Here is a 14,643-nt window from a genome sequence, read left to right on the forward strand (position 1 = left end):
CGCCTGAAGCCCTGACAATCTCCTGCCACATCAAGAGCTCCATTTTTCTGGTTGACAGCATGATTCTAAGCCTTCAAAGTGGGAGGACTCATCACATACCCTTGTTAGCTAACATGTAATCATTTTTACAAACCTGAATTTTGCTTGGAAGACTACTTATACACAAGAACAACACAACATGCAGAAGCAAGTGAGGAAAAAGCCCAAGGAGACATTACTCCTTCAAATTTGAAGAAGGGTACATACAGGCTAGACACTTGACTTAAACAACTCTTTCCTGCATAGAAATCAGCAACTTTGCGCTACGGCCCCAACTCCACTTCATGCTCACAGATCCACTCCAGCAGCCTGTCAGCAAGCCCCAAGGAGAACCCTGTGCTGCAAGAGCCAAGCCGGCCAGAGGTGAAAAAAGGCCAGTGAACATGAGTCACCAGCATTCTGTGACTTTCTGGCAACTTGAGCTGCCACATTCCATGTTCAAGAGGACAGCCAGAGCTAACGAGAAAGGGAAGCAGTTTCTGTCCTGGAAAACAGCAACAAGACTTCTGAAGATAACTCTACTAAGATAATGGTCTTAAGTTGAGAGGGTAGTCTTAGTGAGTTTAAATTCTCCACTCAGATATAAGATGGTGCTTGCCTTCCAGGGAATCCACTGTGGGCGCCTAAATGGATGAAGGACAGAACTGGGATTCTGGAAATGATTCCTAATTCTACATGGATCAATTCTAAACAAATCACTTCCCCTCTTCAGAACTGGATTCTCTCATCTATTAAACTGAGGAGGACTCCAGGAGGTAACTGGTCAGGTTCCTTCCTCTTTCAGCTCAGAGAGTGTTTAACAAAGAATAAAAACACCTCCCCCCTCAAAGGCTTATTAGGATAAAATGAGATAAGCCACAGACCACTCTTAGCAGAGGGCCCATCACACAGAAAATGCACAATAAAATTCAGTATTGATGATGATGATGGCAGTAGTAATGACGGCAGCTATCGCGGTGACAGTGGTCAAGAGGCCCATCATCTGAATGTGCCTCCTCCTTACTGAGAACACCACTTCCTTCCCATGCCTAAGGTCCCATGAGAGAAGCCTGCATAGCACGTACCACAGTTTGAAATTGTGCTTATTTACATCTTTTTGTTTCATGTCGTTCTCCTCAGCCACACCAGGAGCACAGTACATCTTCACTTGTTCTCCACCATAAACCAGTGTGTAGTGTGGTGCCAGGCACAAAGCAGGCACTCACTTATCTTTTTTAAATGAATGAACTGTATGTATTGAATCTAACAGCTAACATAAAAAGCCTATATGACAAGCACTGTTCTAAGCACTGTATGTGTGTTTACTTACATCTTTTTCATAAGAACTCTACAAGGTAAATATTATCAGTGTCCTCATCCTACAGATCAGGAAACAGGTACAGAGAAGTTCAGCTACTCCCCAAGCTGGCATGCCAATGCAACAAATGAGGTTAGGGCCCCCTCTTCACCATAAACTTCTCCTTTCACTGGAGAGCCCAGCTCTCTAAATGAACCTCGCCTGGAGGAAAAACAAATTCCTCCAAACTCAGAATTCTGAACCCAGGGTCACAGTTATGCCCAGCTCCAGGGCTGTGCCCTACCACAGGGCAGCTATGCTAGCACCAGAATGCCCACGGGTCCTCCTCCCTGGCTGCCTTCACACCCAATACTAACTTCTGCTTCTTGCAAGTAGCAACAGGTTGTTATAGCAACTGAAGCCACACCAGAGAGGGAGGAAGGGTAATTTTAGCACAGGCAGAGTTCAGAAACTTCTACTTGGCCGCTCAAGAGCCCTGGCTGGCTCTTAGGTATTCTTTAGTCTGCTGCCTAGACTGTCTGGTGAAGAGTCTGTTTCTTTGCTTTCTCTTAAATGTATACAATACTAGGATATAAATGTGTCATGTAGAGGGAGGGGAGGAACAAGTACAGAGAAAAAAGGAAATGACACAGGAAGGAGGAGGAAAAATCATCTCCAACATCATCACACTATTCAAGAGGAATGAGAGATCAGAGTATATATGAGAGGCAACACGTTTTGATGAGTGATGGTTTTATTCAAATTCGTTCATTCTTCTACTTCTCACCCTCTACAGCCCTATCCCCACCCCATGCCCAGAAGAATAACTGGTCCTGTCGTTACAATCACTGGTACTACCCAAAATGAGGCCTCTCAGACTCCTGCTTTACCTCCGTGGCAACTGTGGGAATGCCCAAAACCAGGGACTGAGGGAAGAGGGCAGAATAAGAAGCATCCATGCTCAGAGGCAGGAAAGACTCTTGGAAAGAGGACTCGCTCGATAAGGAGGTCTGTTGGCTCCACTGCGGCCTCTAAGCTTTTCAGCATCCCCAGAGCCACTGCCATATGTTATCATGAGTAGGAAGCACAGGTCCCAAGGCCACTAAGGGGAAGTCCTGATTACTGGGCCTACAAATATGAGAACTTGGGAGGGACACTCATGGCAAATTCAAAGTCTTGAACAAACTCTTTATGGAACAAGACTCCCTTTTAATTTTACATTCCTTAATCTCTGATACAAAACCCATGAGCTTTAATTTCTTCATAAATGTAAAGTGTCATTTAGTAGAAAGTGCTACAGAACTGGAAGAAAAATCTTTGCTGTGGTCCATCCTTCAAACTACAGTCAACCATCCCTCTGAAGAACGTTCACTGAACAGCACATCATTTTTTCAGACCCTAACCGCATTCATTTTCAGAAGCTCATGTGCTTAGGTGAGGAGGTGGGGTTGGGAGACAGATCCCACTTCATTACATTGCAGTTACCTATTCCCCACCTATTGGCATCTACCTCTCAAGGCCATTTCACAGAGGAGTGAAATTACACGTCAGAGTGATGTTGCCCAAAACCACCTGCAGGTGGCGCACAGGACTGCGGCTGAAGAACTCAGGGTTCCAGAAAAAGAGGAAGAGTATCTGGTAAATCCTCCTGCTTTCACTGATCCCAGCGCAAACACCTTCTTTGCAGGTGGCCTCTAACACCCTACTACTACCAGTCAAACCAGCTAGGGTTACCTATGATTTCTCACAGCACAGGGGAACCGTGAAGAATTCATCTTTTGAAAAGGAACAAGATTCCCTTTGCACCGTTCTCAGAGAAATTTCTGCTGCAAGCCAGCCACATTTCAGCTGCAGTCCCTCCTGGTCAGTGGTAACAAACCAGGACATAGAAGTTGAAGCAGTCCTGTTTTTTGACCTGCACCATGTGGAATATGTACTTTTAAATTGTTTGCCAATATTTTTTTAAACCAGGACATTTCAAAGAAAACTCTGCCGTTTCAACTTTCTCTTGAAAAATTTCAAGATCTGGCAACAAAGGGCACATTTTCACTCAGCAAAAATGAGCTCACAACAGGGTCGTGAGGCCCTCAGGGCCCATTTTGCAACTCCCTGGTCTAGGCTCTGAGCCCTGGACTCTGCAGTAAGTACAACTCCACCTTGTCCAAGCACAGAGGTATCTGCTAACACAAGGAGGCATGGTTTCTACCTTTGCACAATTTATGAACTAGCAAAAAACAATTAGGTAACAAAATACTAGAATGACTGCTCTGGGGTTGACCAAGAAGTCTTACTTTAGACACTTGTGAGTAACTGATGAACCACTATATAAAATCCAAAAACAAGGCTGCCCTAAAATCCAAGAGCAAGGTTTGCATAATTCTCACCTTGGCAGCCCCAATCTGCTCCTTCCGAAACTTCTCCAAGGGAGTGATGAGCACCTCGCTGGCATTCTCAATCTGGTGAGGAAAAACAGGGCAGGGGAATAAAAGCAAATATCAGTTAAGAATTCTAGCAGTTTTGGCACAAAATGCCTCTCACTTTAAAATCTGAGTAAGCAGGACGCCTGGGTGGCTCAGTCAGTTAAGTATCTGACTCTTTTTTTTTTTTTTAAGCTTTTATTTAATTTGACAGAGAGAGATCACAAGTAGGCAGAGAGGCAGCCAGAGACCGAAGGGGAAGCAGTCTTCCCACTGAGCAGAAAGCCCGATATGGTGCTTGATCCCAGGACCCTGGGATCATGACCTGAGCCAAAGGCAGAGGCTTAATCCACTAAGCCAACCAGGCACCCCATCGTCTGACTCTTGATTTAAGCTCAGGTGATGATCTTGGGGCCCAGTGGCATTAGGTTCTGTGCTCAGTGGGGAGTCTCCTTGAGGATTCTCTCCCCCTCTCTCTGGCCCCTCCCCTACCATGCTCTCAAGCTCTCTAAAACAAATCTTTTTTTTTTTTTAAACTGAGTAAGCAATACTGTTGCATGTGTCAATTGTTCACAATACTTGAACAGAAAGCATGTCAGATCAAACTCATCATCTCAAAACATGGAATTCTTCCTGTGTGTGACTGATTCCTTAAAAATGAGTACCTTTTGGGGCACCTGGGTGGTTCACTCAGTTAAGCATCTGCCTTTAGCTCAAGTCATGATCCTAGGGTCCTGGGATTGAGCCCCACATTGGACTCCCTGCTCGGTGGAGAGTCTGCTTCTTCCTTTCCCTCTGCCCTTTTCCCAGTCATTCTCTATCTCAAATAAATAAAATCTTTTTTTAAAAAAATGAGTACCTCTGGGGCACCTGGGTGGCTCAGCTGGTTAAGTGTCAGCTTTTGGCTCAGCTCATGATCCCGGGGACCTGGGATCAAGCCCCACAGTCTGTTTCTCCCTCTCCCTCTGACCCTCCCCACTGCTTGTGCTCTTGCTCACTTACTCTCTCTAATGAATAAATTAAAAATCTTAACAATAATAAAAACAAGTATTTGAAAAATATAATTAACCATGTAAAGGTAGAAGGGAACTGGTGACAGGTTAGGATCTAAATTTCAGCTTCAGGTATATCTTATGAATGCCCATTCACCCAAGCTATATTTAGGTAGATATATTTTAGGCAGATCAACACTGAGTCTAGATTAAGAGCAAGAAACATCTTTGGACATGGTGTGGCATGAAAACCTTCCAAGTCTGACTTTGTGTATTCCTACCAATACAAGAATCAGGACATCTGCACCTCCAGACCACTGGCTACCTCTCAACCTCCCCCACCACTCACTCCATCAGATCCTAGATGCCAACCATACCATCGCCCCCATGCACCTCAAATGCACAAAACTAGGCTTATTTCCAGGTTTTTGCATTTAGACATTCCCTCACATGCTTGATCCCCAAATGCTCTCATGAACGACTCATTTATTATTCTAATTGAGGTACTGGCTTAAAGGACACCACTTTAAGAAGGCCTTCCATGATCACCCGCATATTCCAAAGAAACTTCTCACCAGGCCACCAAGTGTTTTCTTCAGAAGATGTAGGCCAGATAAAGTTTTCTAATTTACCACTCTGCAAACACACACACATACCACTACCTCATAAATGTTCACTTGCCTACCATTTCCCCCCAAACACAGAAGAGTGCTGAAACAAAGAAGCACTCGAATTATTTTTCAATGACTACAGGAGTGAATGAATTATTTCTTGACTAGCTGCCAACTGTGTGACCACAGGCAAAGTATTTAACCTCTCTGGGCTCTAATTTCCTAATCTGCAAAATGAGTAGGCTGGATTGTTCCAGCTCTAGGAATCTATGGTCTATTCTAAGGCAGTAAAATATTTTACAATCTTTCCTTTTAAATCATTCACTGCTCACTTGTCACTCAATTAATTATTTCAGGAATCTTGATACAACAAAGCATTATTTTTCTAAATCACATGCATATACATCACAATGAAACCAACAGAGTAAATGCCAGAAGCCAAAGATGGACACAGCCAAGAACTAACTGAGCAATAGGAGGAATAAAAGGTGGCAGGTCTCCAAATTTATTGCCATTTGCTTTTTTCTCAATTTTGAGAGCACTTATCTAGGGAGAGAGCATTTTAACATGAGGGCTGCAATGTTTAACTTGTTTGATTTTTATTATTATTTGATGTTGCTTAATGGGCTCACTTGTTTAAAACTTCCACAAATCAAGGGTAAGTCTTCAAAGCTCACAGTGGTATGCTGAGCCCCTAAGCCACTAATTTTCACCCTAAGCTGCATGTCAGGCTCACCTGGGAAGCTTCTAAAAACCTCAATGTCCAGGCTACACTTCAAACCAATAAAATCAGAATCTCTGTGCTTCATCCTAGGAATCAGTATACTTTAAACTTCCCAAGTTGTTTCAATGGGCATCCATGATTGAGAATCTAGCCTTAAGGAGATGCTAAATACACAAAAGCAGTACCTACTCACCTGGGAACCAGGATGCCCAAGACCCTGTCCCAGTCCTTCTACTGCTTGCTATTTGCCTTCACCAGACCTCAGTTTTCCCATGTGGCCAATGAAAGACTACAGACAGTGAGAAACAAGGTTGTTCTGGGTCTAAGATTCTAGGACTGTGTAATTTCCACCAGTTGCAAGCACTACACTGATGCTGGGAACAGAAACCCACTCTATGCTCTTCAAGAACACAAGACAGATGCAATGATTATCTGACACAATGTGGTAAATGGAGAATCAGAGACATGAGCTGGATACTAAAAAAAATACAAAGCATGGCCAAATACCCCAGGGAGTCAGAGAAGGCTTCCCAAAAATGTGTGGCTTTTCAAAGCTGAGCTCAGCTGATGAGGTACAGAAGGGGCTTGCAACAGCTAGATACTCAGACGCACACAGCAGAAACTCAGTTCACTGACATTAATAATAAAATTGCAGAGGCAAACTGAAGAGTATAATCCAGTCATTGTTCTCTTACCATAGGCCACAGCAATCTGTCCAGTATTCAGCTTGATTTGCTTACCACACCCCCCACCCACAAATACTGACTCCGCCAAGAATCAGACTCCAAAGAGTCACTTCCCTTTCTCAGGCAGTAGCACATGCACAAACACACAAGCTTCCCCCTGCCTCCACCCACCACCAACCCTGCTGCAGCCACCAGCCTCCGGATTCTGGTTCAAGCGCCCAAAAATGAGCAATCAAGGAAAACACAGAGACACTATTTCTGTCTCTCTGTGCAGGGCAGAAGGTGAGAGCTTCTGCTCTATTGAGAATTTCAACAAAATTTCCCCATTCTTTGGTCTAACACAAATTTGGGTTTGAATCCAGACTGCAACTGTTTTTTAACTATGTGATCTTGGGCATGTTAATCATTCTAAACCTCAAGATCTTCATCTAGACACTGGGATGCTATAGATACCACCGCACAGAATCATCACGTGGGTTAAAATTTACAATGTATGCATACATAATGTCTTGGTCAAGACTACGGACTGAGCAGCATCTCCTGAAAATTTATAAGGGGAAGCCCTAACCTCTATCAATTAAACAAAGAGACTCTAATGGTCTAACAGCCTATGTAAGCCAACCAAAATCCAAGGCTATAAATCCCTCAAGGTTAAGAAATGGAAACAACTAGGCTTTCCCAAATAAGGCAATAGCCTGCGATATAGCCCATCATGTAATTTCCTTGCTACTTCCATATGTTCTCTATAAAAGTATTTGCTCTATAGTTCTGTCAATAGAGCTTTCCTAAATATTTCTAGTTTGGTACTATCCAATATGAACCAATTTTTGTTCAAATAAAATTTACAAAATATGATATGCCTCATATTATCCTTTAATACCGTCAGTGTAACACTATCTGGAGATGAAGCCTTTGGAAGGTAATTAGGTCATCAGGGTAGAATCCTCACAATGGGATTAAAGCCATTCTAAGCAAAGACTGAAGAGCCATTCCGTCCCCTTTCCCTCCCATTTACGGACACAGTAAGAAGGGGGCCATGTGCAAGCCAGGAAAAGTGTCCTCACCAGGAACCAAATCAGTTGGATCCTTAATCTTGGACTACCCAGTCTCCACAACTTTGAGAAATCGGTATTTGCTGTGGAAGCCATCCAGCCCACGGCATCCTGTTATGGCAGTCTATGCAGATTAAGATAGTGGACTTAGTCTCAAATGATCAGTTTTAGCATGGGAAGAGCGGGAAAATCTTCATTGATAGACTCTTCCTAGGCCTCAGTAGCACTGCTAGCTTAGGGGCAAGCCTTCCAGGGACAAACCAGCATGCAGCCAGCAGGGGGATTTCAAATCAGGCTTCATTCTTGGTATCTCAGCAATAAGAAGAGGATGCAAAAGAACTTATAGATGCGGAATCCCTCATCTGTTGATGTTGAGCCACATCAGAATGAGAATACAGGAGGTATCTCTTAAGAACCTGGAGATCAGCATTTGATTCTTGATTTTGCACAGTGCCTCCTTTGAAGAACCTCTTATAAATGTCATCATTTACTCCGTGCCCATACACTACATACTGGGTGCATACTAGAGGGCAGGCACTAGGGTTAGGCGTTTCGGAATAAAAAGTGAAGGAGTGCCCTTCAAAGGTCTTGCATAAGTTTAGCAAAATGAGGAAAGCAGGGAGCAGAGTGTGACACCTTCATTTCCACTCTGCCTGTAGGGAATTGGAGGCCCCCAAAAGTTAATTAATTCAAAAGATCCACCCGTAAGTCATACCTTATGGGTGTACCTTACAGTGAATCTTCGGGAGGTCAACAACGTGGTTCTAACATTATCCACACTAATCCCTTAACAATTGCGAAATGTTTCTAACCCTGCAAAGATGAGAAGATGAGGCTTGCTCAAGAGCTCAAAACACTCAAGTGGTGGAGGCTGGACTCAAACCCAGTTCTTCTGACAACAAATCTCTTGACATGATCACACTGTATGGGAGCAAAAGCAGCCCAGCTGTACTCACCATCCGTATCCGTTCATCTTCAAGATTCCTGAGGACAGTGGCAAACTCCTGCAAAGACCTTGCTGGAAAAGAGAAAGTACCATGAAAGGGACATAGAGAAATGGGCCTTTGGGAGCCTTTCCAGGTATAGCTATTATGTTGTGGACTGAAATCCCTCGGCACATGCAGAATCCTAAAGTCAATTGCTTCCCAAGGCTCCCCTTATCTTTTAATCATTAACCATTCAGGATGACCCCCCGAATGCAGGTTAATTTCACCTGGAACTCTAGCTGGGAAAGGATTTCCTTCAAAGACCTGCCTGTTCCTGAGACTACCCAGGGCTGATGAGGTGCTGGCCAGCTTCCAGACTACAGACTAAAAAGGGCAGAGTTCTGCGTAGGAGTTGAAGGATTTCCTGCCCAGGATCTGACCTCTTCGACTTGGGTTGTGGGACTAAGTCAGAAATCAACTTTCCTCTGATACCACAACTGAACCAATATAGCTTGCAATGCAAGCCACATCTCTGGCTTCTCCTTGGATTCTTCTTCCTGAGTCCTCAAGCCACTTGTGAATATAATACACTATAAAAATGCAGCATGGTGGTCAGACCTGGAGAGTCCTCAATAGAGTAATTCCCAAAGGCAAAGGGCAGTAACTGCAATAGCCCTGAGGATATTCAGGACATATACGAAATGTTGGGAGCTCCAGAAGTTACTATAGTGATGCATTTTCATTGCTCTCAGCTATCTCCCGGAGGCCTTCCCTCAACCCCAGATCCGGGTACTCTATGTGACAAGAGGAATTCAATAAGCATTTGACAACCTTTTCAATCCTTGCTCACCCCTGTAGCTAACCAAGATGCCCAACGTAAGAAGATTCAAGGGCAATGACTAGACCCTGCCAGAGACAGGTGTCTTGACACTGCAAATCCTCTGTGCTCAGCACCACCTGCAAAACACAGGAGGTAAAAGAAAAGCAGAAAAGAGAACCAGTACAGCAATCAACAGTAAACCCTCCCTCAGCCTCTGGTTTAAGAAAGAGGGAGGAGAGCTGGACAGCAAGCTCCTCTGTCCATCTGAAGGCAGTGGCAGCTATGGAGCTCCATACCACAACTGTCAGACCTGAATGTGGGGACAGCGGATCAGAGTCTCCAGTTTTCAAAGAGATGGAAAACCAGAACTTTACACAAAGTTGATTTATATATTAATTCAATTTTAAGAAATGAGTGCCAAAGAAAACATGGTTGTATTCTGATTTCAGCCCACAAACTATCATTTGCAACCTGTAATTCTTTCCTCATCTACCTGTCTTTTGGTCTTGCTCTAAGTTCTATAGTACCAGGGCAAAGAAAAGTCACAAAAACAGCCAGAAGCAAAACATTACAGGAGGGTGGAGAGAAGAACCCCACTGCAAACCTTCAAGCTGCCTCCTACAGGCCCCAGGGTGAGAGAAGTGGTCTCAGAACTCTGAGGAGAAGCCCCCTGGCCCCTGACCCTCCCTACACTTTGGTCCCTCCACTGTTGGTGTGGACTTCTTAATTTATGACACTTAGATACTTCCTATCACAGGAAAAAGGCTCAGTAAGAACAATGACAGTTATGAAGAACAGTGACTCATCTTATCAGACACATGGTTATGACTTACCTATACACATTTCATCATCTGTTTCTGCATCTCCTATGCACTGAAATTTAAATTCATTTAAGGAATCAGCAAATTTCCTCTTTGCCAAAGACAAACCTAGCAAGAAAAAGAGTAAAAAACATGAATTACTGACGTAAATTGATTTTCACATTTGCTGAATGTTTTAGTCCTTCTACTAATGTAGCAGCTAGATTTGGTCTTGAGGCTATTTCAAACACAACGTAAATTCAAAATACTGAACAGCTGTTTCAAACATGAAATTCTTACTGGCTTGAAAAATTACTATTTCTGTTACTTTGCTTTAACCATTCCAGTCCCAGTTCTAATTTCTCAAGCCACATACTGAGTTCTGTCACATACATTGGTCACAGGAGGGAATCCAGGAAGAATTGGGTGTCAGAGCAGCCTGCCACCGACCTCCCCTGTGGTCCGGCAGTGGGTAGGGAGTGGGAAGAAAGAACACGGAAGTGCCCCATTCCCGTGGCACAGGAGCTCCTGGACTCCTCATTCTGCCTCAAGCGCACGTGAGACCGAATTCTCACAACCCTCTCAGCAACCCCTCATGAGGACGGTGGCCAGCCAGCATGACAAATTCCCATCTGAACCATTTCCCTAGGTCATCGCGTTCCCCACTGCCACAAGAACAAAGCCCTGGCACTGTTCTGAGTTGGGGTAAAAACACACCCCACATATGTTATCTATAAAGAAAGCTCTTAGAAACCCTTGTCGAATCTAAAAAATAAGCTTTCATTTAAGGCAGTGTTAAAAGCCAATGATCCCTCCTGAACCCTCAGCTTCTGTTAAGGGTATAAAACCACCCAGGTACCTTTAAGTGGCCTGACAGACACAGCTGCTTGGTACAAATGTGCTTAACTTAATTCCATGTGCAGCCTTCCTGCAGATTAGGCTAATCATTCAAATTACCCTCATAGATGTTTCCCTTATTGAAGAGGAAATGGTATTATGTCCAAATTCCCAGAGGAGGGAAATAGGAGGCATAACTGGCAACATGCACTGGCTTTAATGAGATATAGGGAGGAGGTTGGGAGGATTCTGGCTTCACAGATCGACATAATCTAATGGAACAAAAGTATTCATGGGCTTCAGCTCTTCTCCTTTCTAAGGAGCACCAGATGTGGTCCTTAAAGTGGGGAGTCATTTTTTTTTCCATCTTTTGGTTTTGTTTGTTTCCTCTCTGTGTACCTGGCAATGCATCACGCTCAGTGCATGCTGAATAATGTGTGTGGAGGGCAGTATACAAATTTGACCACCAGTGTGCAGCTCGCCAATCCCAGAGCTTACTCAAGCAGTAGGGGCCAGTGGAAGAGCCCAGCTAAGCAGTCCTGCTGTTCTCAGGTCTGGGGCTCAGGCTTACCACACAGACAGCAGGGGCTCCTGCTCGAAAACCACCCTCCTGTGGGCTTGGATGACATGAATCCCAAGATATCATGGCTTATGCAAGGCCCTCTGCTCTGCACCAAAAGAGGAAGACACTTGAAGTGAAGAAGGAGAATCCAGGAGCCACCAGCCAATACTCTCCAGTCTCTCCCTGGTTCAGTCACTTTAATGCAATGGACCTAGGCAAAAGTCCAAAGATCCTGGCAGAGAAGTCAGCATCTCCTAAAACTGGCTGACTCAAGCTGAAGATATCCCTAAGAATACCAGGGTGACATTCCCTGGCAAGTCAAGAAAGAAACAGATACATCTCAAAGTCAGAACACTGTGAGGAGGAAAGACAGGAGGCCCATGGGCAGGCAGGATAAAATAAAGGAAAAACCACCTTTCAGAGTGGAAGACAAAGCCCCCAAGAAGGCCAAAAAGTATCAGGTATAGAATGTGGGCATGGCTGTGCTCGGTCTCACTGGAGTTAGAATGTTCTGATCAGAAATCACAAAGAAAGGCCTGAGCCAAGAGTAAGGCTAGAGTTGCTTCTCTCCACCTAACAATCCTCTGGTGCCTCCTCCATAGGCAAGAAGGACTCAAGCTGGACAACCATCTCCACACAGTGGAATAAAGGTAAAACTTAAGGCAGGCTTGGGAAACCTCCCAACACGCACAGAGAAGCTATGCTGCCAGGGGCAGCTACCAATGAGGATCAAGGAGTGGATAATCCTGCACAACAGGGTCTTTGTGTGGCCTTTTCATAGGAGGACCCATTTCACCTGGAGCAGAAATTGTTAGCTTATGACCAGAAAGTAACCTTATTTCGTTGTTGAGACACACAGCACACCCCACCACAAAATAAACCTGAGAAGTCATGTGGGCCCCACAAAGCTAATAAAGAGGCCTCTCCCCCTCACAAAAGAATTAGGTAATGAGTGCTAGTCTGGAGTCCATGCTGGGTTATAGGTCAGTGAGTACAGCTAGATAGACTAAAAATCCCAATTACTGATATCTGGAAAGGAAATCACCATGGGCTTGAATGGCTCATGCCTGAGAGAGAAATCTTGGTAAAGGTGTAGGAGGACAACAGGTATTTTGCTCGTTCAGCATCCACTCCCCAGTTTTTTGAACAGCAGTTCAAGCTTGTTTTATTCTATTTTTTAAAAAAGATTTTATTTATTTACTTGGCAGAGAGCAAACACAAGCAGGGGAGGAGGCAGGCAGAGGGAGAAACATGCTCCCCGCTGAGCAAGGAGCCTGATGTGGGACTTGATCCCAGGACCCAGGGATCATGACCTGAGCCAAAAGGAAATGCTTAATTGACTGAGCCACCCAGGCATCCCTCAAGCTTGCTTTGAAGAACCTTGGCTTTTATATTTGCCTTGCCTTTGGTTGTAGGCTGGTCAGCCCCTTCCCTAGCCCCTTGCCCTCACCCCAACCTCACCTGGCTCCTGGGTTCAAATTTTAGCTCCACCATTTCCTAGAAGTGTAACTACCCCTAGGTTAGGCCTAACTTCTTATTCGCCTCACCTGACATAAGTTGTCAGCCCCACCTAGGTCATCAGATTGTCAGGAGACCCAGGGAGACACACTACACAAGCACTCTGTACACTGTCAGCTTCAGGTCTAGGCAAGGCTGGGCTCTTCTTCCCTAATGTGTGAATCCTGCAATGACGAAGCCAGAGAAGATAAGCAGAACTACCTATGCTGAGAACTCAGCTAAGTAGAGGAGTGACGTAAGAGCACACAGCTCAAACATGGGGATCTAAGACTCTATCAGCCTCTGCAGCCTCTGTAGTATGTGGATACACCATGCTGCCTCACCTTGTTAAGATAAAACCCTCTCTGTTACTTGGGACAATGACGAAGACACCAAAAAGAACATCTAAAACACACGGACTCTTGTCTACTTCAACCCAAAATGACCGGTAGAATCTTATGTTGACGATCAACTCTGCCACACAGCTATTGGGAGATTTCTTTCTGGAGCTTTCACCGTGACCCAACAGGAATCTAAAATGCACACGCCAGTGAGAGGAGTACAGAAAACAGAGAGGCTGGTACTGGTGCTGAGTGCATGCCAAGCTTCACGACACCCTGCTTGTATAACCCCACTGTCTCATGTTCAGTACAAGACAGAGCAAGGCGCCAAAAGTCAATGATATTTACTATGCAGAAACATCTGTTGCTAGAAAGGCAGAATGCTGGCCAGAGCAGACAGGAGTCATAACTGGCAGCTTCTGGGGAGGCCAAGTATTTGCCTTACCGAATTAAGTCACCTCTGCCTCTGGGTGAGGAGACCAGGCAGCTAAGCGACACAGAAGCAGCTAGAAGTCTAGGCACTGAGGGACCACTCTCAAAGGTGTCTGCTGACTGGGGAACAGAGGGAAATGCCATTCTCTTCCTGTGGATGCCCACGCTCTGCCCCCGGATACTCATCACACAGAGTGCTAAGAGAATGTAAACTAAATACCAATTCTTCTTTCAGTAAAAGAAGGTTGATACCTTTTTTTTTTTTTAAGTTAGGCTCTACCTTAGGTTACACAAGTTTTACCTCAGTACCACAAGTCAAGCCATTCCCATTTTCTTTTGGGGGGAAATTTAATATCTATGTGCTCACACAAACATACCATGCTGAAAGACTCAAGGTAACCTCACTATGACATTTATTTCACGCATCTCTTACCTTTCTTCAGAACTGTATATAACTATCCATAAACTTTTTTTACTCCTTGGTCACATCTCCTGGATTTAGAAACTGATTACAGTTAATGAAGTCCAACTGCCAAGGTAAGTATTTGTGACAAGAATGGCCTGTTGGCTGCTTAAAGCACAAATACTGAAGTCCTCAATCCTAGCTAATCCTTCCCTTCTCTGAAAGTCA

General features: G+C 44.5%; 1 protein-coding gene across 5 annotated transcripts in view; it reads right to left on the minus strand.

Annotated features, from left to right (window-relative positions):
* ARHGAP26 (Rho GTPase activating protein 26) overlaps positions 1-14,643 on the minus strand; it is a 437,396-nt gene that overhangs the window by 324,685 nt on the left and 98,068 nt on the right. For all 5 annotated transcript variants that reach the window (XM_045075346.1, XM_045075348.1, XM_045075347.1 and 2 more), the window contains exons 2-4: positions 10,377-10,472; positions 8,754-8,815; positions 3,700-3,771 (exon numbers count right to left, since the gene is read on the minus strand). In XM_045075346.1, the coding sequence (XP_044931281.1) occupies positions 3,700-3,771; positions 8,754-8,815; positions 10,377-10,472 (230 nt within the window). The remainder of the gene's footprint in view (positions 1-3,699; positions 3,772-8,753; positions 8,816-10,376; positions 10,473-14,643) is intronic.

This window comes from Mustela putorius, unplaced genomic scaffold, assembly GCF_011764305.1.
Source record: "Mustela putorius furo isolate JIRA1106 unplaced genomic scaffold, ASM1176430v1.1 tig00000145_pilon_pilon_pilon, whole genome shotgun sequence".
In the NCBI taxonomy this organism is placed as follows: domain Eukaryota; kingdom Metazoa; phylum Chordata; class Mammalia; order Carnivora; family Mustelidae; genus Mustela; species Mustela putorius.